Consider the following 26,011-nt stretch of genomic DNA (forward strand, 5'->3'; position numbering starts at 1 on the left):
GTGTTGCAAGTAGAAACTGTATTGCATTCATAAGGCTGTGGAGTGGGAAGACAAGGAGGACATGAGTGTTGCAGGCTCGGACTGAGGAGCATGGAAGATTTCGCAAGTCAGGACTGAGGTGCACTGTCAGAGCCATGTGCGCTGCTTGGGGCTGCAATCTCAAGGACTGTGCAAGTCAGGAATAGCAGAGATTAGAGTACTGGGGAGAGAGAGAGGTAGAGGTGGGGGCAATATTCCTGATTTTAGTTAGTTAGTGTTAAATAAGCATTCAGATCTAGCAGATTCAGCACAGATTCATCTCTCCCCAAAAGATCCCAAAATGGCGGTTCTGCATCAGCAGCAGTGGGTTCGCCTTGACTAGCAAACACCATTCAGCGTTCATCCAACGTGCACTCCTCTGCTGTTAAAACGTCCCTGCCCTTTATTTTTTCCAAAGCCATCTGTTCCACAGTCAGCCAGCCCCAGACAGGAAAGGTGGATTGAGTGCTCTTGAAAAGGCTCAGCATTTCACTCACCGCTTGCCAAAAACGCCCCTGCAACAAAGAAGAGGCACCCAGAGCCCTGCCAACTGCGGATTGTGTTAAATCACCTGAAACAGTGCAATGGGCTCCTGGCAGTTCATGCACAAACAAAGGCCCTGGCAAGCCTTTTTCCAAGCCTTAGGACTGGGGCAGGCGAGGGTATCGAGCTTAAAAACAATGACTGGACCAGGGCATTTCTTTTCTGGAAGGAAAATAGTCGATCAAGTGGGAAGAAATGGGTGGGAAAGAGAGAGGAGAGCTGTTTGAAAGCAGCCTGAATGGTGGGGTTTGGACAAGTCCTTATTGAAACGAGAAGCTTGTACTTCAAAGGCAGGCAAGTGTTGTGCCAGCTTCCCCCACTCAGCTCTCTGCCAACACACCTCGGCCCTGACCTATGGCACTTCCTGTTAGTCCAGTACTGATGCCCTGACAGTGGCTGCTCATGCAGCTTAATCCTGGTGGTCAGCCCTCTGCTGCTGGTTCAGCCCTTACCACGGCAGCCAATGCACTGAGCTACTGCCGCCCCTCTGCTGCCAACCCTCACGGCAGCCTGAGCTCCTCAGTCCTGACCATTCCAAAACGTCCTTCGTCTTGCAAACCCGAGCCTGCACCCTGCTCTGCTTTACTGCGCTCCCAGTCGTCCGTCTGTCCACGTGTTCACAAAGCGTTCAGCACCACCGCAGCGTTTGACCTGGCTCTCAGTTCTCCCTGGTGTGCCAGTCCTGGGCTTTGGCAAAAGTCTCCGGCCTTGCAATAGCCCCTTTGATTCTATTTTTTGGCCCTCTCCATAGCACTCCTGAATATTTAGATGCTTATTCAGACTGACCCTCCAAACCTTTCGAGAGGCACCCATCACTGGTCTGGAGGAACTGGCATTTTAATCCCCCTCCCCAGCGTGTCGCCTTGTGGGCAGAGGGAGTTAGAGTGAAGAAGTAAATATGGAAAAACAGCTGAGATCATCCCTCTGCTGCTGCTACTGAGCTGAGTGGGGTGAATCCAGGAGGAAGTTAATCCGCTATCGCTGGATCTCTGAGCCAAATGACTCATCACCGTGCTGCCCAGTACCAAAGGGTGTGCGGAGATCACGGGGAGCAGTCTGGGAATGCTCGACACCCTGGAAAGAAACACAGGGCTTGCTTGCCAAAAGTTGGTAGAGGTTTTTTTTTACTGCTCTGCCACACCTGCTGCCTGAAACTGCGTTTTGGTTCCTGTAACTTCCAGCCTGGCAGAATCTAGTGCATGGAATCACAGAAGCCAAGCACCTCCGGCCCAGTTCTGGTCTCAGTTACTCTGATGTAAATCTGCAGTAACACCTGCAGTGGAGTTGTTCCAGATTTACACCGGCACCAAGGAACTCAGAATTTGGCCCTGCAGTTTGAAGAGGAGAGAGGCTCCCAGTCCCAGTTATCGCTACTCAGTGAGAGCCGCCAGGAAGTCCCGGGGAGGGCGGCTAAAGTGTGATAAAAACAAAACAATTTTGCCTGGCTGAATATGAAACACCGTCGACCAAAGTCCAGACCCAAACTCCACTCAGTCTGGGCGGGTGCTACCATTAAGGCGAACTAGGCGGTTGCCGAGGGCGCCAAGATTTGGGGGCGCCAAAAAGTGGTGCCCCCAATTTTTTTGTTTTTTACAGCAGTTCCTCCCCAAGCGCGCAGTCACTGCTCCACTTCTCCCGCCTCCCAGGCTTGCAGCGCCAATCAGCTGTTTGGTGCCGCAAGCCTGGGAGGTGGGAGAATTAGAGCGGGGGCGGCGTGCTCGGGGAGGAGGCGGAGCAGAGGTGAGCTGGGGTGGGGAGGGGCCACACGGCTCCCCGGGGGGGGAAGCTGCCGCGGGGGGGATGCCTCAGGGCGAGGGGAGGCAGGGAGCTGCCACAGGGCTAGGGGCAGAGGGGGGGGCTGCAAGGTGGAAGTTTCGCCTAGGGCGCGAAACTTCCTTGCACCGGCCCTGCACTCAGTCCTTACTGAGGCAGAGCATCCATACATATCAATGGAGCAAGAACAAGGACTCGGGGATTTGCCTCTCCAATAACACTTGGCATCTTTATAGCACCTGTTGTCCAAAGGGCTCTCCAAACACTTGCTAAGCCTCGCCCCCCGATTCAGTAGGCTCTCTAAGAACTAGCATGCTCATTGCACGGGGGGCACAGAGGGGCACAGAGTCGAGGGCCTGATTAATATAAGGGCTCAATCCAGCTCCCAGGGAAGTCAGTGGGGACTGTGGGTGCTCAGCACCTCTGAAAACCAGGCTCCAAAGCCTTGCTTCAACTCTCCGTGAAGTCCATTGGGAGTCTTTCTATTGACTTCAATGAGAGGCAGGTGGAGCGAATGCTGGGTGCCTTGCCAGAGGTCAGGCAGCGCGTCAATATCAGAGTTTTAGGCTAGGACCCAGGTGGTTCTGTCTCAGACTTAATAATGTCCTGCCAGCTGCACCTCCCTGAAAAGACCACAGCAGGATGTGGAAGGCCCCCGGCACTTAGTGATGTATTTTGTGCAAACCATTTTCATTTTGATAGAAAAATATACGTACCTTTTCCTGCTTCATAGGCCTTTATCCTGGCTCACGACACAGTAACACACAAACCACTCAGTGTAAAATCTGCTTTTCTATAATCTGGGAATTTTCATGGTTGGAAAATGGCTGGAGTTTCATTTCGGCTCTGCTCCGCTGGTTTGTTTTTTGGTTCACCCCAGTAACTTTGTATCCGGTTCGACCCTTCCCACCTTCGTCAGACGAGGTGAAAACTGTGCTCCCTGCAGTGTGACATCCCTAAGGTTATACGCAGCCCCACCTCTGACTAGTGGGGGTTACAAGGAAACGGGTTGGGGCTAAATTATCCCATAACTGCCTACTGCAGAGGTTCATGCACCTTCCTCAGAAGCATCTGGTTCTGGCCACTGTCAGAAACAGGACACTGGAGTAGATGGACCATAGGTCTGATCCACTCTGGCAGTTCCTGTGTTCCTGCAGGCCAAGAGGCTAATGAGACGCTGAGAGGCAGATATGCTCAGTTACCACCGGAGAAATCTCCCTTGGTCTGTTTCTGCAGGAGAAGGGCAGTTCAGCGCCTTCATTATCCAATGTATTGGAGGGAGGGGGCTGTAATGAGATCTTGTCTTAGCTGATGTTGGGGGGAGAGCTGTGTGCTGAGCCCTGGCTCGGTGATTACGAGCACTAGGTGACGTAGGTCAGTTGCTGTGAATTTTCACCACACAGGAACACAGGCATGAAAGTTTATCTGCCAGGACACTCTCAGGCAGGGCACGTGACTCCCACATAAATAATGCTACTGGGATTTTAACCTCTGGCTGCCAGAAACCCAAGCGGTGGGAAAGGCGGTACACAATCGCTGCTTGCTTTGCTTTTCCCTGCTTCCACGCCTCACACGCTGATTCTCAATTTGCTTAAGCTGGTCTGCCTGGCCGAAAGTGACGTTACTTCACTGATTTGGTGGGTCATAAGTTGCAGCTGAAAATCCAGAAGCTCAGATTCTTCTGAGCCTTAAACATAGTTCAGAAGAAACAGGGAGAGGTAAAAAAGAGAAAGAGAGAAAGAATTTCCAAGTTAAATGATTGGTGCATCTCAAGGGCCTGATCCAAAGCTCACTGAAGCCAATGAGAGTCTTTCCATTGACTTCACTGGGTTTTGGACCGGGCTGCGATGGTGCAAGGACACACACACTTGTTCAGACAGCTTTTGCCCTGAACAACAATGGCTCTACCCACAAAAGACTCGATTTTCAGTGATGTGGAGCCCCTACAGCCCTCATTGATCTCAAGCAGAATTCAGGGTGCTCAGTGCTTTGGCAAATGCAGCCCATTGTGATAATGGTGGTTTGATGAGATTGTGAACAGTGAGTTCCGTTCAGGTGCCCTTGTACAATGTTCTGACCTTCTTGTTTATCTGACCCAGACAAGAGGGGGTTGCATTTCCCCAAAGAGTTGAATTTCAAGATCATTTTATAGCCAAAGCACCATATATACAAGCAAAGCACTGTAAGAAGAATTTCCCGTATCTTTCCTCCGCGTGCAGGAAGGAGGTGGTGCTGATTTCGTCGCATCCTTGCCGGGTTGATGGTTCCATTAGTAGACCGGAACGGAACTTCCCCAAAGTTCTACGGTGTTCAGATCTGAGGTTGTGGTTTGACTCGTTATAAAGCTACCCTGAAAGCCAGCCCCAAGGCATGAAACCAGACTTGAGGCCTCTTCTTTCTCTCCCTCCAACACTTTGTTCCAGAGGTTTGGTTTGGGCCCATCACTAATTTTGGGCCCGTCACCACGTTTAATGTTGCGAGGGATGCAGTTGTCCAATCACAGAATCATCGAAATGTCGGGCTGGACTGGACCTTGGGAGGTCATCTAGTCCAGCCCCCGGTGCTGAGGCAGGACCAATGAGAAGGAGTTAGTAGGAGAAGTGGCCTGTTTCCTCAATGAGAGGCACTCTTGCTGACAATCGCAAGATGTGTAGGACGCAGTAGATCAGGTAGGAATCTTTTTTCCAGGACCAATACTATCAACACAACACATGTAAGCAGCGGCATGATGGTTCCTTTGCCTTTGGCTTTCTGTGGCTGCAGATAGCCTTATTCAGGAGGATATTTAAGACCCAATCTTTGACTCTGGCCAAATCAGGCCACTCCCTTTATATGTTGCACTTGAGACTAATGCCAGAGCTATACCAGAAAGGGACACTTTGCTAAGCACATATGTACTGCTTGCTGTACTCCCTGGCTAACGAATATCTCAAATCTTGAATCCAGAATATTGAGAAACCTCTCCTGAAAACCCGCTACCCATATTCTATAGGAAGAAAATCCCCATTAGAATGTAATATAAACATCTCACAACAGTTGTGGATGCAGCTTGCTTCTGGGTGTCAACTGCAGTCCTCATTACTGGGAGGCACAAGAGTGAAGTCTGCATTAATTACTAAGCATCTCACAGCGCTTTATAGGCATTAATTAAATCCTGGGAGGATTTTACAGATGGGGAAATTGAGGCACAGAGGAGCAAAGTGACTTGCCCCAGGACACACAGTGTGTCAGTGGCAGAGCTAGAGGAGGCCTTCCTCACTCCCTATCCCCTGCTTTAACCACACAAACACTCATCTTCCTCCAAGAAGTTGGCTTCATCCACCCAAAGAGTGCTTAACCCCATAAAAAAGGCATCATCTGGGAAGATTGCTGCTGTCAGAAAGTGCAAATGCCACGCTAGAAAAAAATAAAATATAATCAATGGTTACAGTGCCAGCTACATCTTGGCTGTTACTCTGCATTTGTGGCCAGCTTTATTAAAACATTGTTTCCTGAGAAACACGCTCCACTGACCGAGCAAGAAAACAGGGCAATCAGAATGTATGAGCTGCCATCACAAGTCACTACTAAAACTATCTTTGAATGAAAGAGATTCTCTGGATAGTTCAGCTGTCCCACAGCCAGTATCAGGAGAAAACGCCATACTGTCACCCAATGGCTGAGGCTGGTATTCCTTCATTCAGTGCATTTCTAGCAGCCCTAAGTGTTCGTTTCAGTACAGTTCCTGTTGAATGGAGCACTGCTATTCATCTAAGCACAAGGATGATCTGTCTCGTATGGAAACAGTCCAGACTTCTCACATAAGCTACCCAGATAGTAGTTTTCCCTCCCAGCACTGTATCTTTCTATAGGGGGAAGCAATAATATTTCCAGGGGAGATTTAACATAAAAAAGCAATGTTGCTCATAGACAGGCGTCATCTTTCCCAGCAGAAAAAAATTACCATAGGATGCTCACACTGCCTGCTGCTTTCATTAATCTATTTAATGAAGTCAGTCCATCAAATGGATAGAGCAGAAGGCAGAGAATCGAGATGCCTGGCTCCTATTTCTGTCTCTGCAACTTACTCGCTGTATCAGCTTGAGCAAATTTGTTGATCTCTCTCTGTATCTTTGTCTCTGTGTTTAATGCGGAAGCTCATTTCTATACAAAATGTTGAGTCCCCCGCATGAATAGTGCCGTGTAAGTGTGAAGCAGTATTAGTTCATCAGTCCTATTTTATTTTTTTAAGGAATCCTTCAAATAATTATGCAGTTTAATATTTTTATTAATATTAATTTGATCTGTTTTGATTTTTAATTTGTATTTGGTACAGTGCTCTTAGCTTATGGCAAAAGAGACTGATAACCTTATTGTACATGCTGGGGTGGGCGTGTTATTCCTTACATAAATCTGGCTACATCTTATAGCCTGGAACTAGAGTATAATCCTTCTCTTTCATGCTGTCATCGCATCAAGAGACCTTGTAAGACTTTTTGGGGGAACATAGACAAACATTTTAGTAGAAATATTCCAACCATAAACTTCTTAAGCAACAATGTAACACCAGGCAACCCCACTATAGCGCTCTGAAAACAAATGACTCAACTTTGGTTTTTGCAGCTTTTCGTGTCACTGAGAACTTTTTGATGGTGCAATTTCCTGCTGTTTTCCTTGTATCTATACACAGTAGCCTATATCTGTATAGTATAGTATAGAACAGTACTTGCACAAGGATGCATGTTTAATACAGGGTCTCTAAGTACTTTACAGACAGTTAATTCAACCTGCCTTCATAACTCTGGGAGGAAGCTATATATTCCCCTTCATTTTACATATGAGAAAACAGAGGCACGGGGTGTTAAAGTGAATTTCAAGTCAGAACCCAGAAATCCTGAACCCTCAGGCCTTCCTGAGCTCTAACAATTAGAAGGAGTAGCACCTATCAGAAGTATTTGCAATATCACAGATTGCTGTCCTCCCACCCTGTGGTTTTCCTAGGACTCTCTAAAATGTGGGTGGCTTGACCATGAGATGTGTAGACCAGGAAGTTGGAAGGTACGCAAGGGCAAGGTTCTGGCTTGTTCTGTATGAGCCAAGCACTGGAGCTAATCAGGCACATCGAGCACGAACAGGAAAATACAGAGAAGGTTGCTAAAGGTCACTGTGACCTCCAGGAAGAAATGCCAGAGTATTCACACTGGCTTGGCACCTCCTCATTCGGGGATGCTGGGCCAAGCCAGAGCTTGAATTGAGTCTGGGCCAGACTCTGGCTTTCACTGACTTTGCTCACTCCCCTCTCTAGGAAAAAAGTTTTGTCTTGAGAAAAAACAGACAGGGCTTGCTGCCAGATTTTCCTCCTTTCCTCCTTGTATTTTGATTCAGGAGGAGCTGCAGATGCTCCGAGGGAAGAAACTGTCCATACAGAGCAGACTTCAGGATCCCGACTACCGGTGGCAGCTGCGGATGAAGTTTCTAGAGCAGGCAAAGAGTTACATAGGTGTGCCCTACGCCAAGAAGTATCACGAGCCGGGCAGTAAGTGCAGACCCTTTCAGCTCATTCACCTTTTCCCTGATGAAGCAGGTGGTGTCACTCCTGTCTCTGGTCATAGCCTACTGATGGTTCACGCCTTCCTTAGGCCACAAATGAATGGCAACTTCTCTTCTTTGGCAGTTAAAGTCAGGCGTGAGATTAAGGTGTCTAATTTGGCCTGTCTATATTCATGTTACCCCAGCTTAGATTCCATCGTTATCATCATCCTCATTATGGTAGCTCCTAGAAGCCCCATCCGAGATTAGAGGGCCATTGTGTTAAGAGTTGTACATAAACCTGGTTAGAGAGAGAAGTTAGAATCTAAATAAACAAAAGGTGGAAGGGGAAACTGAGGCACGGAGCAGTGAAGTGACTTGCCCAGGATCAGTGGCAGGGCTGGGAATAAAGCCTAGGTCTCCTGACTCACACCATTGAACATGCTCCCTTAGATGTCCCTAGACTAACATCTACTTACTATCAGGCCCCCCATCTAGGAACTTTGATTCCTTTGGACTCAGTGGACCAAAGAGGTCAAATTCTCCTCTTTCACCCCAAGCAGTTCTACTGACCAGACATTGGCTGGTATGACACATCTCTCAGAGGGACACAAAAGAGGGGTGGAGCAACAAAAGTAGCCAGCAAGATGTTTAGAGTTCCGAAGTGTTTTTCAACATGTTTAAATGTAAATGAAAGTGGCATTTTTCATTTAAAAAAATTCAGTGAAAAATTTCCAGCCATCTCCAAAGCTTCAGTTCCACATAATCCACGTTGCATCTGAAACGTCTACATAGATCCAGTGGATTTGATGAGGCCATAGAATTAGCAACGAGTGAACCGTTTTTGTCTAGAAGTTAAGTTTGAATACAAATCCAACAGCGGAGGTGATTTTGCAGAACCTAATCCAGCATATCCAAACTTCTTAGATCTGCAAAACTGGGCTGGAAATCCCACGGGATTCCTGCTACTCAGTCAAGCTGGAAATACCATGAAAAAAGACATCCTTGTAGTATTTTGGCACTTCACATTCCAGTTGTAAGTGCCATCCTGAAATGCAGAGGCAGCACAAATCAGAGGGGGAAAAAATACCAGAACTGCAAAAAGGTCCAGTTCCGGTTTGGTTCCAGAAATGGGTGGAGATTCTAGGACGTGGCATTTAGACCAGTAGCTGGGAATTATGGTTTTATCCACATTAAGAACATAAGAATGGCCCTACTGGGTCAGACCAAAGGTCTATCTAGCCCAGTATCCAGTGGCCAATGCCAGGTGCCCCAGAGGGAATGAACAGAACAGGGAATCATCAAGTGATCCATCCCCTGTCGCTCATTCCCAGCTTCTGGCAAACAGAAGAACAATATACATTGGTGTGCCTGCCCCTGAATTATTGTGCAAAGCTGCCCCTCGCTGCATCTTTTCTCACCAAAGCGACTCTCCTGTCCTCCTGCTGGATAAAACAGAGGTTCCTTTGTTGTCATGCTCACCTACTGGTGATGTACTTGCCTTGCTCCCCAGCTCCAGAGTACGAATCCCCATTCTTCCTGGATTGCTGCGGACTGATTCGGAGGGTGGTGCGCGACTTACAATCGGAATTTGGCTTTTGCATCGGCCCAGGAAACCAGGCATATCAGTACGATACACTCCCCATCACTCTGCCCAGTGAGGAGCACATGAAGCCGGGAGACCTCATCTTCATTTCAGGAACGTACTTCGACCCAGAACGTAATGTCGACAAAGATATCTATCCATCCACCCATCCTCTATGTACCTCTATCTATCCATTTATCCATCCATCTTCATATGTACTCCCACCCCCTTTCATATCCGTTCATCCATCCTTCCCCATACATACCACCTCCATCCAGCCATCCTCATATGTACCATTTATCCATCCATCTTCATATGTACTCCCACCCCCTTTCATATCCATTCATCCATCCTTCCCCATACATACCACCTCCATCTAGCCATCCTCATATGTACCCCGCATGTGTATCCCCCATCCATCTAACCTCAGAGAGACGCATACAACACAGCTGGGAGGGAGGGATAGCTCAGTGGTTTGAGCATTGGCCTGCTAAACCCAGGGTTGTGAGTTCACTCTAGGGGGACATTTAGGGATCTGGGGCAAAAATCTGTCTGGGGATTGGTCCTGCAGCAAGGGTAGTCCGTTCTGGTCAGGGCAAGACACACTGATTGAACAGTGACACCGTCTGTCGGTGCCAGTTCTATGGATAGACAGTCTCCAGGGCTGTCAGCCCATCACTTCCCAGAATGCAGTTTTAAAGGCAACTTTGAAAAATGCACAGTCACTTCCTTGTCATTGCAGGAAGGAGGCAATTCCATGACATTGTCCATGTGGAGATCTGGCTGGGGTCTGGTGAGCGCAGCCTGGGGGCCAGGTGGAAAAGGGGCAGACTGCAGATCTTTGATTCCTACAGGTTTGTCTCTCCCTCCTACAGAGACATGGAATATCACTTCAAGTCCATTGAAACTTGGCTCCAAGGCACCTGTGTCAGGCAAGCATCACTGGCTTTCTTAATATACACAGTACATCTCAGCCTGGGACGCCTGAGGCTGGCAATCTTATGATCAAAGGGTGTCCCAAGACATTTTCCATGTCACTTGTCAGAGGTTTTGGTGTGGTTCTGTTCTAAAACATGACAGGAGAAAGTGGCCCCTTCCTATCCCAGGGGCCTGCTTCCTGGGCCAATTTCTGTCTTACACTGCAACTCCTTTATTCCACTCTAAGATTGCAAAGAGGTAATAAAGAATCCAACCCCGGGGAGTTAATCCTGTGTCTTAGAGCTTCCAGAACATCTCTGCCCTCCCCCTCAAAGCACCCGGGTATGGGTCATGCCAGAGTTAGGAGATAGAGGGAGGGAGGGAACCTGCTGCTCTCTGGCTTTTCTTGGCGGGCATACCAGCACCTAGGGGAGTGTGACAAACTGGCGCAGCTTAGAGCAGCCTTGAGGCTACTTGGAGGCAGTCTGGAGAAGGAATTGTCCTATTTAGAATCAGGTTATGCAGCCTGGCCCATCCTTTCCACTAGAACATTGCTCCCTAGAGGCCCCAGAAAACCCAAGAAACGGTTAGTCCTGGCCAGTGCCCTAAGGACTTTCAAATCCTAGCCCAGTCTCTCCTCATGTTTGACTATGCAGTGAAGCTACAGGGCCCAATTCACAAGCAGGCACAATGCCATTGACTTTCCCCTTTGCACTCCAGTGAACTTGCCCGCAGTGTTAAACTGGGGACATGACAGCCACCTTTATGGCAGCAGAGAGGTTATAAACACAGGTTCCTTTAATCCAGGATCAAGCCAGCCCTGACCAAACACTAGATCAGAAAGGACTCAGACAGGATGACGTGGCCAGTAGATTTAGTTTTTGTATAAAAGCTTCTTTCCACCCTCCCCCATCACCCAATACATTCCTGTCTCTAAATCTCTCCCTCAAGTCTTTGTTCTAGCTGGGGGTTTCCTTAGCTTCCCACCTGCTAGCAGAAGTGCAAGTGCTACCTCAGTTAGTTAACTCATTCCTGTCTATCCTGGAGGCCGAGTTGTGACCGCAGTTTTGTTGAATTCAGCTTGTGGTCCAGTGCTTTTTGATCACGTCCATCAGTTGGGGTTTGGTGCTATGCTATAAGCAGCATTTGATAAACCAAAAAGCGATTGTTACTGTTCTGCTGGCATCTGCTGTATAATTTTACAAAACCGCCAAGAGATATTGCATTGGCCCCTCTCTGACGTCTCACCCTGCAGTATCTTGAGCTTTCTCTGGGGATTCAAATTCAAAGATGTTATTATGACTTCAGAGACCTTGGTTGCTATCAAAAGATGCAACTTAGCTGTTGCCGCGCAAATAGGCCACAAATTATTATTTGAAATTCAATGGAAATTCATTCAGAAATGCCAGATAACCTCATAACAACCACCACATATTGAATCTTAACCCAGAATGTTTCATAGCACAGTTAGAAGACCAGGGTTGGAGGCTTTTGTTATTTTTAATCCTAATTTTCTGTGGGAAAAGAGTATGTTATGATGATTTTTTTAAAAATGTAAATGCTTAATTTTTCTCCAAGAAAATTTCTACCAATTGTTCATTTCACCAGCATTTCATTGCATTTTGCAAAGTCACTAATTCTGGTCTTCAGTTATTGCAACCAAGAGAGATGAACTACCTGCTTCTGCTTGGACAACGATAGAATATAATATCCTCAGATGAGGTCACCTGGTATAGCACCATTGACTCCAGTGGAGATATGCGGATTTATAGCAGCTGAGGACCCAGTCCTCTTGATATAAATATTATCCTCGAGATTTTATTCGCCTTACTGAGGCAAAACTCCCCCGTGCCGCTGCAAAGGAGAAGCCACTGTTTATGCGTCTACATGTACAGGTAGAACTTCTAACTTCCAAAACACTCTCCAGATCAGATCCTTGAATAGGTCCAAGGAGCATGTAGTGCAGGTTAGAAGGGTGTGCGCGTAAAGGTGATGTAAAGCTCATATGCACTTCCCCAGCCCTGGGGCTGCCACATGCCAGGTCAGCCCCCCGGCATGTTAGAGCAGCCTGACGAAGGCTGTAAATGACATCAGCTGACAATGCCCCGGAGTGACCGAAAGAGCAGCCTTGGATCAGTGAATTGGAGGGAAGCCCTGGCCACTTCCCTTTTACGTTGGCCATGCCCCTATGCTAGCTGCAGGGATTGAGGCAGTCTAGTCCCCACTACACTGGCTGTAAACTACTGGAGGATTCCCCTAAATTGGGATGATTCCACAGAGTTCAGTTACACCAGCTCCGCGGGTAGGTTCCACAGGCAGTAAGGCATAAAACACCCACCCTGCACCCAACAATCTGAGCCGCCTTGTTCTTCTACCTGTCATTTGTACCGAAAGAAAGAACCAGCCATGAGCCAAAGAACCACCAATGACCTCCACTATACACAGTTTAGAACTCCCCAGTATTTTAGTGCTATACATTATTCTACTAATTTGTGGATAAACATTTTGGGACAGATGACTACACGGTGATCCAAAGGGCTTGCATATATACATATGCACAGGCAGGTCTAATGACTGCCTACACCAGCATACAGTTACATAATCTGAACATGCCTATGTCAGTCGTTTGCCCGGGTGGTGCCCGTTTTGAACTGTACCTACTGCAACATACAGAAAAGTATCAGCACTGAGATGTGAACAAAGTCAGGAGAGGTGAAGCGTTGAGCAATGAGATCAGTGACTACACTTAAAGGACAGGTACACTATGATCAAAATCCATATTGGCAGCCACTCTGAGTCTAATTTTAGCAGGTGACGAGTGAGTGGTGGTGCAGGGGGAAGGAAAGGAATGAGCTTTTACTGTTTGCTTCTGAGTGACAGCAAAAGTGGGCGTAGTGTCTGTCAACCCAGGTGAAGCCTGACCTTTCGAAGACTTGAAGATGACCATGGACGACTGAGCTGAAACAAGCCAGGCAACAGGAGTTCCAACCACCAAATTGGTTCCCCTATCTCTCCGTTACACGTGCTCACTCTGATGCGCGCATGTGCGCCCACTCAAACAGCAGCCCTCCCGTGACTCTTTATCACGGCAGAGCTTTATCTAAAAACACACACACCTTTGTAGAAGTCGCTCTGCATGTTAATGCTGGAACCCCTTCCACAATTAGCAACAGTCGCTAGGCAGCTGTTGCTAGGAGACCGGCCCTTGTTTATAGTGCTGAGGGTTTTCTGAACGTGCCAAACAACTTCTTTGGAACCTGTGTATATAAAGCAGAGGCAGGTTTGATTTCAGAGCCACCACTTGCTGTTGTGACGCTATCCTTCTCCACTCAGTGAGATAAGCAATCCACACTCCACAGCAGTGTGTCTGCTGCTCCATAACGCGATGGTTTGGTTCCTTTAGAAGCTCTCTTTATGGCCCTGCTAGAAGCCAAGTTTTCCAAGCAGAAGGAAGGACAGGGGACAGTGAAAGCTTTGCTACGGCATTTAGTGTCTGCTGAGCAAAGGTTAGAATTTCCATTACTTTACTTCACTTTAAGATGCATTTGTTTTCTTTGAAAGAAACAAAACAAAGCGGAAGTTCTGGTTGGAGCAATTCTAAAATCAAGGCGGAGATAAAGATACTGACTTATATTGCGCTGATTGGCTTTTCAATCACGTGGTCCCGCGGCAGAGTAATAGTGTCAAACTATGAACCTACTAGAAACTCTCTTCAATATTTTAATGTTCAAAATGAACGCTCTAAGATCTGACCTAAAACACACTGCAGCAAAGTCCTTCTGGGCCTATTCTGTGGGCTGAGTCAAAGCTCACAAGCTTAGCAGCCTGCTTTCACAAGCTAGTCTTCCTCACCTCCTGTCTTAAAAACTGTTGTGTAGTGTTGCAAGCTGCTGTGCATCACACCCCACAAGGGGCTGAAGTGATCTTTAAATCTAGTTTGTAAAGTGCTGTGAAGTCCTTTGGGATGAAAGACACTAAATAAATGCTGGCTGGAGTATTATGGTAGCATCACCTTTTTCTTATGGCTAACGTTCATTGTACTTAGTAAAATCTGTTATAGAGAGCCAGAGATTTGTATATTGCTGTACAGACAAACTCGATGAAATTCTCATTTATACCAAGTCCCTTTTATACCCCTTGATATGTAAATGTCATTTCTCCTATTTTACGGCCTCAGTCTTTACACTATCAGAGTGGTGGCCACGGAAGAGTAGTACTTTTAGAGTAGGGTGACCAGACAGCAAGTGTGAAAAATCAGGACAGGGGATGGGAGGGTAATAGGAGCCTATATAAGACAAACCTCCAAATATCGGGACTGTCCATATAAAATCGGGACATCTGGTCACCCTATTTTAGGGTAAATATTCAAACTGAGGCAAGGGGATTTGCTCAAGTGATTCCCCTGACTCCTGGGGACACTTGTGAAGACGATTTCTCTCCCAGAAGGCTATGCCAGTAACTGAAGTTAAACCCTGTGCATAATGCTGAGAAGAGAACATACCACCCAGTTTCTTTCTCTCCATCCAAAATTTCACGAAATTAGAATGCACTTTAGACTAGAGAAAGGCTCAAGGCCTAAAATCTGAGTTCTGATTTTGAACACCACACAACAGTGATGTTTCAGACCTGGGGTTTTGGTTCAAACCTGCTACTGAATAGCCACACGTGAAATAATAATAATAAATATCTAGCAAACGTTGGTGAGCGTACTTAGGAGAGCTGATCGGAACATTTTCAGCTGAACAGTTTTCCATTGGAAAACGTGATTTTGTTGACACTGAAACATTTTGCAGGAACATGTTGATTTCAACAAAATTTTGTTTTGAAAAAAATGGAAATGAAGCATTCTGAGGATGTGGAAGTAGAATGTGTTGACATTGTCGACATGGCATGTTTCAGTTTTTCATTCTGAAATGACTTTTTGTTTCCATTTTTTTAAAGTTGAAATTGGAGTGAACCAGTCTGATTTTATCAACATGAAATGTTTTGATTGACCCCAAGTGAATTTTCTTTTACATTTTATTTCATGGGAGATTTCAAAAAGGTTTGTTTTCATTCCAATTCAGTGCGAAAACAAATGTCAAAATAATGGAATTTCCCATGAAACAAAAATTCTGGTTCCTGCCCAGCTCTGATTGTTATCCCTCATTTATAAAGAGGGAGACTGAGGCATAACATAACTGTGATGTGGCCAAGAACACCCAGTGAATCAGTGGCAGCGACTTAACATTCATCTGCTTCTCCCGCCCACTCACTCCAATAAATCACAGCTTTCCTTTAAGAAGGAACAAGTTTTAGGTAGGTCCATTTTGATGCCTTATTAACTCGGCATTGTCTTTCAACCTATGTTATGTCTAGCTCTATGGGAGCACATAACACAATACACTTCTGTAATTTCCCATTGGTCCTGCCTCTACAATAGAGATTACATCGTGTATTTAGCCGTGACATTTATACATTTCCTGGAGGAATTGTCTAATGTTTGCTAATCTCAGATTATCTATTACCCTAGCTTGGAAAACCTATTTCCACACCTCCCCCCTTGCTCTAATCAGTGTTTCAGTTCCTCAAGCCTTGTGAATTAAGTATCCTTTTCTTAAAGAAACTCTTTGCTTGCTGCTTTCACTCTAAACCATTCCTTCTCAAAGATTGGTTACAAGCCTGTCTCACTAAGGTTATTCTCCCACCTACTGCCTGAAGAAGATTTGGTGTCAGTGCCCTAATGGAAGGTCTCATTTGTTGTCTTCACAGCCATTGCCCAGAACACAAGTGGGCTTCAGTTAGAGAGCTTCCCGGCAGGAAGTCTGTCTTTTATCCTGAGGCTGAACAGCAGGAGCCTGCTGACGATGATGGAGGTGGCATGGAAAAGGAAGGCGAGATGCAACTGAAAAATGAAGACACAGCTCCCAGATCCCAAGGCATGGCTCAGGACATAATGAGGAGGACCAGACTGAGGAAGAGCACCCATATAATTGTTGTGGATTTACAGGGCATCCCAAGAACTGAGTCTAATGTTACCAGAGAGGATGAAGTAGAAGGGGGGTTAGATACAGAAGCTAGTAAAAGCAGAGGACAGTCACCAGCGAGCATGCTGCTGGACAGTAACCTTACTAAACCGGACTTGGAAAGCAGTAACTGTGCACACCCAGATGGAAATGTGGGTCAGGATAAAGGTTCTGAGAAAGCCCAAGAACCAAAGACAGCGACAAAAGTCGCATCTCAGGCCAGCCAAGCAAACGATAGCAAGGAGAACAGTATAGGTCTCAAGCCTTCCCAGATCATCCATGATTCTGGTGTAATTGCTGAAAACGCCCCTTCAAGCTCCAAATTAAATTCCAAGGGGACATTAGCAACTAGCAAGAGGAAAAAGGGAACCAAGTCAATGACAAAAGAAGGAGCTAAGCAGCTGGTTGGATCCTCAGCAGCTGATACAGGTGAATCTTGGAGCCTTGGCTCTTAAATGTCAATATCTAATCATCAGGCTACATCCTCAGTTGGCATAAATGCCAATGAAGTGACAGCAATTTACATCAGCTAAAGATCTGATCTATAACCTCGTATCCAGTTATATACAACTTGTATGCAAGGTTGTATACAGTTGGTTGCAACTTGTATTGTATACAATTGCTACCTCTTATTAACAACACTGAAAACATGGGTGTGTGCCTCGCCTCTAAAAAAAAAATCAAGTTAGAATTTACTGTCAGTGGCAAACCTCTAGTGAAACTGAAATCATTTAAATTAAGCTTTTAAGTTGAAAAATTGGAAACATGGAGAGAAAAATAACCTCTCCATTAGCAGGAAATTTGGGTGAAGAAAAAATAAATCTCTTCATTAATAGGCAATTTGGCTGAAATGCCACAACATTTTTAGCGATAAATACAACAATCAGCATTGCCTTCTGATGTTTGCATTGTTAAAAATCACATAGATGCACTGGTAGTAAAATGTATATTAGTTCACTTCAAAGGGAAACATTTTAATAATGAGATAATCTTCAAGAATATTTTGACCTTTAAGAAAGATGCTTTGACAATTTAGATGGAGTGAATGAGAATTGCAGGTAGGTTTAGGCTCTGGCTCCACAGACAGGGCAGCTAGATAGCAATATGTTAGACCACCCTTTCTATGACCGTAGGAAAAAGCAGACCTTATGTTGTCAACTGCTGGTGCTTTTTGTTTCTTCTGGTAATAAATTTTCTCGAGTACAGAGTGGCGGCATTGTGTGTGTGTCAAGAGCAGAAGCTAAGCTTTGTTATGAGGCGCTTATGCATTGACCTCATCTTGATAGACACAGTTTTAGGTGCCTAGATACTTTTGAAAATGCAGGGCAGTAAGAGATCCAGATTCTAGTCCCTGCACTATCACTCTATGACATTGAACAAATGACTTTACCTCTATGTGCCTCAGTTGTCATCCCAAAATAGACATTAGACAACTAGGTGCTTAAATACCTTTAAAAACCTGGCCCTGAGTGACCACAATTCCCAATTAAGCCAATGAGCCAAATTCAGAGATGAGTCTAATGATGTCTCAGATTCAGATGGAGTAATTTACTAGGCCCAATTACTCCATTTTAGGCTCCCTTAGTCTTCGCTCCCACTTAACTGACAAGTATCTTTTAACCCCTCCTACACATCTCCTCTCAGTATAGACTCACCTCTCAGTGTGTCAGCCAGTCAGCATTGTTCATTGCCAGGATGTCCTGAAGATGACACTTCAGTGGTGGTTCTTTCTGGGAAGGACAATGTAATGTCCCTATAGCAATCAGCGCCCTCCAGGTTGGAGATAGGATGGGTAGAGCAAATGACTAGCTTTATTCCAGTGTTGCCCCTATTCTGGCATCCATGGTTCTGTATCTTGGAGCTGAAACAGAGTCATAGAAGATTAGGGTTGGAAGAGAGATCAGAAGGTCACTAGTCCAACCCCTGCTCAAAACAGGACCACCCAAAATGCATGTATCTGTCAGAGGAGCTTGCCTGCATGGTCTAATGGTTGGAGAAGGATGGGATGAACCAGTACAATAAGGGCCTGATACAAAAACCATTGAAGTCAATGGAAGTCTTCTAGTGCAGGGCAGTAAGAGATCCAGATTCTAGTCCCTGCACTATCACTCTATGACATTGAACAAATGACTTTACCTCTATGTGCTTCAGTTTCTCATGTGCCAGTATTAATATTACTATGAGTCATCCCAAAATATACATTAGACACTTTGAGGCCTCCTAAACCGTAGACAAAATTTGTGCAGCTGTTGTTTATGCTCACTTTTAAACTCCCTTTTGCACAGGATTCTGTGTGTTCAAAGTGGGTAACTGCAGGCAAAGTATCATTTTAGATGTAAAAATATGGGATTCTGCGCATGCAGATAGATGCCCACGAAGATTCGCAAGGCACAATTCAGAAGACTCATTTAGTATTTTGGTTCCAGTGGGGTTGCATGGGGGAAAGCAAGACCTGAATTTGGTCTGTCTGCTGTGGATAGGATTTTTAATTAATAACTTGGATAGACTGGAGGATCTGTTTCATTATCCTCTCATTAATAATTAGCTATCCAGAGATGCAAAACACACAAATAAATGCAAGGTAAAAGGACTTATGCTTAAACATTATGTGTCAAAAAATTCAAAGAGCAGGAAAGTTCATCTGTAATCTTTGTACGGAGACCCGGGGGATGGGACACTTTGATCTTCTTTCTCTGTGTAATTATGGAATCTCCCAGTATTAAACAGAGACAGGTACGTGTTCAGACTAATGGAAGAGTCTCCTTATCAACACTTCAATCGCTGCAGTTTATTTCATGAGTTCATGTCTCAGGATAAATGGGATTGTTTAAAATTGGTTAATTTCTTAGCAACCTGGGTAAGGAGGATAAAAAAGCAAACAGCTCTAGAGAGAGCAGGAATGAATGTTAAAAATAGACCTATACATATTTAGATCCGCATTTCAAAGCGTACCAGTAACCGTGCTATAAAACTGCAGAGAGATGAGACCAGCTTTCGTGCTGGACGCCATTGTGAAAACAGATGTGTCTTGCTATGAACATCTTTTCACTCACTCCTGACACAGCACTACTGACGAGCTCCCCATATCACTCCTGCTGATAATGCTTCCCCTCCCCCTGCTCCTGGCCCATACTACCAGTCATGCTCTGCACACTCATGCTGCTCAGGTAACGCTCCCCACATAGACTCAGGTCCTGTGGTGAGGGGTATCATAGAAAGATTAAATATATAGCTAAGAGTGAGAAGATGCCACAGACTTTCTGTGTAACCTTGGGCAAGTCCCTTTAACCTCTCTGGGCCTCAGTTCCCCATTGTAAAATGAAGAGAACAGCATTGCCCTATCTCACAGAGGTGTTGTGAGGATGCATCCATTAAAGACTGCGAGGCTCTGATATGAGAGCCAGATTCAATTGTTTTAGCCATCTCTCTAGTTATTTACTTCTCTACTGATCACATTCCCCACCTCATGGCAGCCATTTTAGTCCTTCTCAGGTGTCTATGCTTTCGGTCATATTTTCACAGGCTGATGTAAAGAAATCTTCCTTTCTCTAATGTTATCCAGGGAGCATGAGCCTTGTAAGAGATAGGTACGGCTAGGTGCACATAGAGGCTATATTGATATAATACCTCAGGACATGTTTGGCAACAAGGTGGAGATATAACCCGGCAGCCATTATATGCTCACATCCCAGAATTTGGTATTTTTGGTGTTATTAGCTGAAATAATAAAGGGCTGAGGAAAACATGTCCCCTTCCCCCCATCTTCTCCCCACTCCATTGTTAACACCTATAGATATCCTGGATATCAGAGACTGGTTGCTAGAGATGACTTCATCTGAGCTTCATAGAATTAATTATTAGACTAAATTTAATTCCCTGTGGTAACAGTTTATTCGCTTCATTAAGGAGGAAGAAAATTGACATCTTAGAGGTGTCTACATTGAGAGAGTGTTCTGCGGTTGTTGTTGCAGTATTTTTGTATTACGTAGTGTTCTGTAATTGCGTATGTGTTTGTATTTTTGAAAAACGAAATGAAAAAAATTTTTTAAAAAGGGAAGAACAAGAAGAGAGATTTAAGCAGAAAGCCAGGAAACACACTCTGTCCTGTTATTCTAGTCCCAATCACGGGCCAGGGTCCCATGGTGGCAGGCGCTATATAAACAAGCAATACAGATAAGGATAAATAAAAAAGACAGTCCCTGCCCCATAGAGTTTACACTCCACTTTCTTTATATTCAGGAAGTAACACACTTTGCTAAGTGGGCGAAGGTAGCAGGGAAACACGAATAAAAGAACCCTCAACACAATCTATTGTAGACTGCACTTGAATGTGTAGATGACGCCTATGACACGCACATTACAATGCAGGTAAATACTTATAAAATATTTCAATGAGCAAAATCTTGGCCCCATAGAAGTCAATATCAAAGTGCCATTGGCTTCACTGGAGTTAGGATTTCACCTCTGAACACAAATAAATTGTAAGGCACCATAAACCAGAAATACAGTAGAACAGGTAGCACGGGAGAACAGTCCAAATGGCTGACAAAGAATCTGGGGTCTCCGTAGTCTGCCTGCTTCCTACTACGTTTTTCACTTCGGGACCAAGTCCTGCTTCCACTTAAGACAATGAGAGTTTTGCTTCTGGCTTCCACAGGGGTGAAATTATGTCTCTCTGCTCCTTTGCCCTTGTGCTATCTAGGCCAGATCCTGGGTGGGTGTCAACTGATATAACTTGGTTGGCTTCAGTGGAACTCCTCTAACGTACCCTCGCCCAGGATCTGGCCCTCTGTAGTTGATTTTCACTCAGCTCAATTCTCAGTTCTGTTTTTTCCATCACGTTTTTTCCAGCGGATGCTTTTCTTCTTCTCCCTCCTGCTCCTTTGTTCATAGCAAAATATGAACCCCTGAGATCAAGTTGAACTTTCCAACCCACCATGACCAAGGGAGTTTGAAATTTGGCCAAATGAGTTTGCCCATCCCCATTAATGATACATTTCAGGAAGTGCCAATTAAACAGAGTTTCATCCAACTCCCGTTAATGTCAACTGGAATTTTTCCATCAACTCCAGTGAGAGTTGGATCAGACCCAAAGACTGCAGCAGTTCTAGCGTTGTCTGAAAGCACATGATCTTTGGCCTCATGAATCATCAGAAATAATGTGAAGGGATACAATGCAGCTGAACACCTCCTGCTTTACAGTAAACGGAAGCAATGTTCACTCCGTCAGAGCATGTTATTGGCTGAGAACTTCATATCTGTTTTGATTATTGGGAGCTTCGTTAGCATAACTTTTTCACAACATCATCTCTTCTTCCGTTTAAAAAATGCTTGGTAATGCAGTTCATTGAGAATGATAAACCTTATTTGTGTGAAAGCTGCATCATTCTTTAGCCACTGTTTGGAATATTGACAAGGCACTGATGATACTGTTATAAGTGCCATCAGGAACTTTGTAGTCAAATAATGCAGTGTGGATTTATTGGTGGGTATCCATATTCCACTTGGTATTGCAAAAAGACAAAAAGATATGTTCAGGGCCTCTTACTCAAAATAATTTTTGCACACATATTGATTTGTATTTAGCTGTAGATTAGAACTGCATAAACATGACAAAAACTTCTGCACAGACATTTTCCCCTTTCAGTTTAAGCCGTTTCATGACCCAGGAATTTTGCTAGTCACAGAATCTCAAATGTCGCTCTGAACATTCAGTGGAAAAAACTCTGCTACAGATGTAATAGCCCGTCATCTGCACCCATAGATTATACCTCTTGCCCTGCTGACTTATTTCAACCAATGGGGTTGCAGCATGCAAATGAGAGGAATAGGGGTGTTGAAAGGGAAGCAAGAAGAAGGTGGTCGATGTCATAATACAATCGTTCAGCAGCGAGTGGAGCTGTGCTGTTTAGACACAGCAGTGGGAGAAAAGGGTGTAACTGTGGATGTGACTTTCCCACCATTCCACAATGGGCCGTGGGTGGAGAAAGAGGGATAGGGAGACAAGGAGGAAGGGCCAGGAGAGCCACCAAGACAGAATGCTCACAGGGCAGAGAATCCAAAAGACATGGAATCCGTGTAACTTTCACAGGTATCAAATAAATCAGGAAATCCTACTCTGGTGAGCAGCATCTTCCAGCAACATTACAACTGGATTTTAACTGCTAGCAAATGCCACAACTCCCCTGCCTCCTTCCCTCCCCTACCCCTCCCACGCACACATACCAGGTGGTTAGTGGATGATGTAATGGCTCATTTTAACAGCCTGGTATGTGAGGCTAAGGTGCTTCGATGTATTATGCAAACAGAGTCACCGTCCCACATGGAACAGAGCTGAAGGGACAGAAGTACCAAGTCAGCATCACTATACCCTGTTATGAAGCTAGATGCGAGTGTGTGGTGTAGTGGATAGAACAGGAGTGTAGAAATCAGGCCCTTTCGGGTTCTGTGCCTGGCTCTGTAACCTCGGATAAAACATCTCTCCAAACCTGTTTCCTTATATGTGAAATGGGAATAATGCTTTCCTACCTCACCCGGGGGGTTGTGAGGGTTAATTAACTTAACAGCAGCATGTAATTATAATAACCAAGAGTTTGCCATTAACAGCTTGACTGGGGGCTAGTTGTGAAATACAAGGGGTCGGGGGTGGCGGCGGACTGGAGATCTTTTGGCAGAAGGAGGCAACCCAGCAAGAAAAAAAATCATAAAAACAGCAAATCAGAAAGGAGTGCCTGCAGTATTTTGGAGAAGAATTTAGGGGGAACGGGTCCTCATGGGGGCTTATAAGAATATAAGAACGGCCATACTGGGTCAGAACAATGGTCTGCCTAGCCCAGCATCCAGTGCCAGGTGCTTCAGAGGGAATGAAGAAGGAATGATCCATCCCCTGTCAGCCACTCCCAGCTTCTGGCAATCAGAGGCCAGGGACACCAAGACCATGTGGTTGCATCCCTGACCATCTTGGCTAATGTCCATTGCTGGAACTCTCCTGTATGAATTTATCTCATTCTTTTTTGAATCCCATTATATTTTCAGCCTTCACAACGTCCCCTGGCAACGAGTTCCACAGGTTGACTGCGTTGTGGTGTTTCTCTCTCTCTCTTCTGCCCAGTACACTCTATTCTATCCATGGCGAAAGCATATTCATTAGAGATCCTTCTGTAAACTGACACTGTAAAACACAGAGGTAAAAATGTGGATAAACCTCAAAGGGTGAAATCCTGGCCCTATTGAAGTCAATAGCAAAACTCCCATTGGTTTCACCCAAACATATTAGCATCGTCAGGGTATCGGATATCACAGGTTCTATTATAACGTGATATTGTGTGAGTGCAGCTGGAGTCATAGTAATTATCATCTGCCTTGTAAACACACTTAGTCCTTTTCCCCAGCACAATTTATCTCTGTATTAAGCTGTGAAACTCTTTAGGAAACACCATACTGATTGGTCCCCTACCTCCAATACCCCTGGCAGTTAACCCAATTCTAAGTTTCTAGGCCATGGCTGACTGATGTAGATAGTCGAGGGAATTATTCATATATAGATTATGTAACGCTGCATGCTGCAGAAAGGCTTTCAAGTGGCAGCTTTCAAATAAATGATCTGACAGAATATCTTTGGATTTTTACTTTTTCATTCTTTATTCAAGCTTTTTGGATCTGATTTTCAAAGGCAATGAGCACACATGACTTCAACCGAAGCCAACAGAGTGGCAAATTCTCAGCCCCTCTGAAACGGAAGCCTTTTATATTTTATGGCCTATGTTTTTATTTCACTGGAGGCAAGAAGAGTGGGGCTGACACCCAGATCCTAGGTTAAGGATGGAGCAGGGGTCTCAACTTTTAAAAACTCAGTGAAAAGAAGTTTGGGTCTGATGGGAGGGGCAGGAACAATTTGTGTCGTGGGGATCACGAGAGCCATTGAGCCAAACTCTCAACCCTGTATATGATGGAAACCACTTCAAGCCAGGGGTGTGGCAGCTCCCCAGCATCTCTAGCTCCAGCACCTGAGAGGGGGTAGCCAGCTGCAGTGAAGGCAGTAAGACCCTGATGCTCTTTAGACAGGGAAAGTAAACACAGGCTGGGGTGTCCAGCCCAGGTTTTGGATAGAGATAGATGAAAGCCACTGGATATGAGTGAGGACACATGAGTTCTGGGAAATTTCCACTCTGAATCCAGAGCCTAACTTCATAACTGGCCCCAAACCCTTCGGAAACCTCATCTCTCAACACCCCGTTACTTTGGATAAGTCCAAATCCCGAGCTGAACTTTGCAGTTCAGGCAACTCTCTGTTTTGATACTGACCTGGTTGTTCATATGAAGTTCAGTCTCCCTGGCCCATTCACTCCTTGGTCTTTTCAGCTGAGACAGCAGATAAGAGGGACAAACGCAGTGGTGGCTTTTTGTGATGTGGACACCTGGGCACAGGGAATGTACTGGACAGAGACCACCAACTCTTTTCACATAAAATAGATCACCGCTGGGGAAAGGCCTTTGGATAAGATTCACAGGCCTGCTCAAGATTCAAACCAGCCTCCCCAGAGATGAAAGGATCCAGGTCCTAAGCCAATGAATTCCTTTAAGTCAATTAATTGCTTCTCCTGCTAACCTGTTTTGGAGAGTGTGTTTATACAAGGTGAAGGTTCATCAGCTAGAAATTGTCCACCGAAAAGTTGTTAGTTTGCATTCAAGTTGGTTGATGGCTGTTTTTGTTGAAAGTGACAATATGGTATGTGGCATTCGAGGGTTCTGTTTTGTTAGGGCTACACGCAAATGCTGCATCATTTTAACTGTACTGGTATTGTTAAAGTCGTATAAACCACACCCCAAGACATGGACACAGGTATATCAGTATAAATGTGCTTCCACTGCGATAGTTTATTCCCGTATTGGAAGGGAAACAAGATATACTGGTATAAGTGACCTTTATGCAAGTACAACTGATTTCATCCTAGGAGTTGTACCAGTAAAACTATATTGGTTAAAAATCACATCCCTTTGGTGACATATTTATACTGGTATATGATCTTCATGCAGATCCAATTCTATTAGAGATCTGGAAATATGAAGGCGAACTTTTCAGGGTTACTATCCACCTAACAACCCCTTCCCATCTTCTTCAGCCTAAACCAGAGTCACAGATGACATCACACTAACATTATGATCACTAAACCCAACTTTTAGATGTTATGGCTTCAGGGCAAGATGCAGATGCACCATCGATTGCCTCAACAAAAAATGTCTGCAAGAAAGGGGTGCTTTGCTTCCCACCCTTCTTAACAAGCAAAAGGCCCCCATACTTTTCAGGTAAGAGAGATGGAATACATATTGTTTTAGAATATAATGCTAAAAATGCTGTGCGGATGAAACACCAAGGGCTTGATTCACCATTGTGTTTCTTCTGTGATACAGCTGAATAATTTCGCTGAAGTCAGAGGTTTCAGCAGCACAAAACTGGAGTAAAATGGTTGTAAATCAAGCCCTGTTTGTGCAATAAATGGTGGGACCTTAATGTTTGAGGTTTAGAAAAGATTTCCTTTTTTCGCTTTTGTTAGCCAATACTTGTTAAAGAAACTGCATGCTCTCTGACCAGGAAGCTCCTCAGAACTACCCAATGAAAACCTCTTTGGAACTCTTCCTGGTCAGATAATGTTCTCCTGAG

General features: G+C 45.1%; 1 protein-coding gene across 1 annotated transcript in view; it reads left to right on the forward strand.

Moving 5' to 3' along the window:
* The window catches only part of TTLL10 (tubulin tyrosine ligase like 10), a 193,303-nt gene that overhangs the window by 134,321 nt on the left and 32,971 nt on the right, over positions 1-26,011 (forward strand). The window contains exons 3-6 of the mRNA XM_039509034.1: positions 7,699-7,849; positions 9,356-9,562; positions 10,170-10,359; positions 16,097-16,779. Coding sequence (XP_039364968.1) covers positions 7,699-7,849; positions 9,356-9,562; positions 10,170-10,359; positions 16,097-16,779 — 1,231 coding nt within the window. The remainder of the gene's footprint in view (positions 1-7,698; positions 7,850-9,355; positions 9,563-10,169; positions 10,360-16,096; positions 16,780-26,011) is intronic.

This window comes from Mauremys reevesii, linkage group 21 (genome assembly GCF_016161935.1).
Source record: "Mauremys reevesii isolate NIE-2019 linkage group 21, ASM1616193v1, whole genome shotgun sequence".
In the NCBI taxonomy this organism is placed as follows: Eukaryota; Metazoa; Chordata; order Testudines; family Geoemydidae; genus Mauremys; species Mauremys reevesii.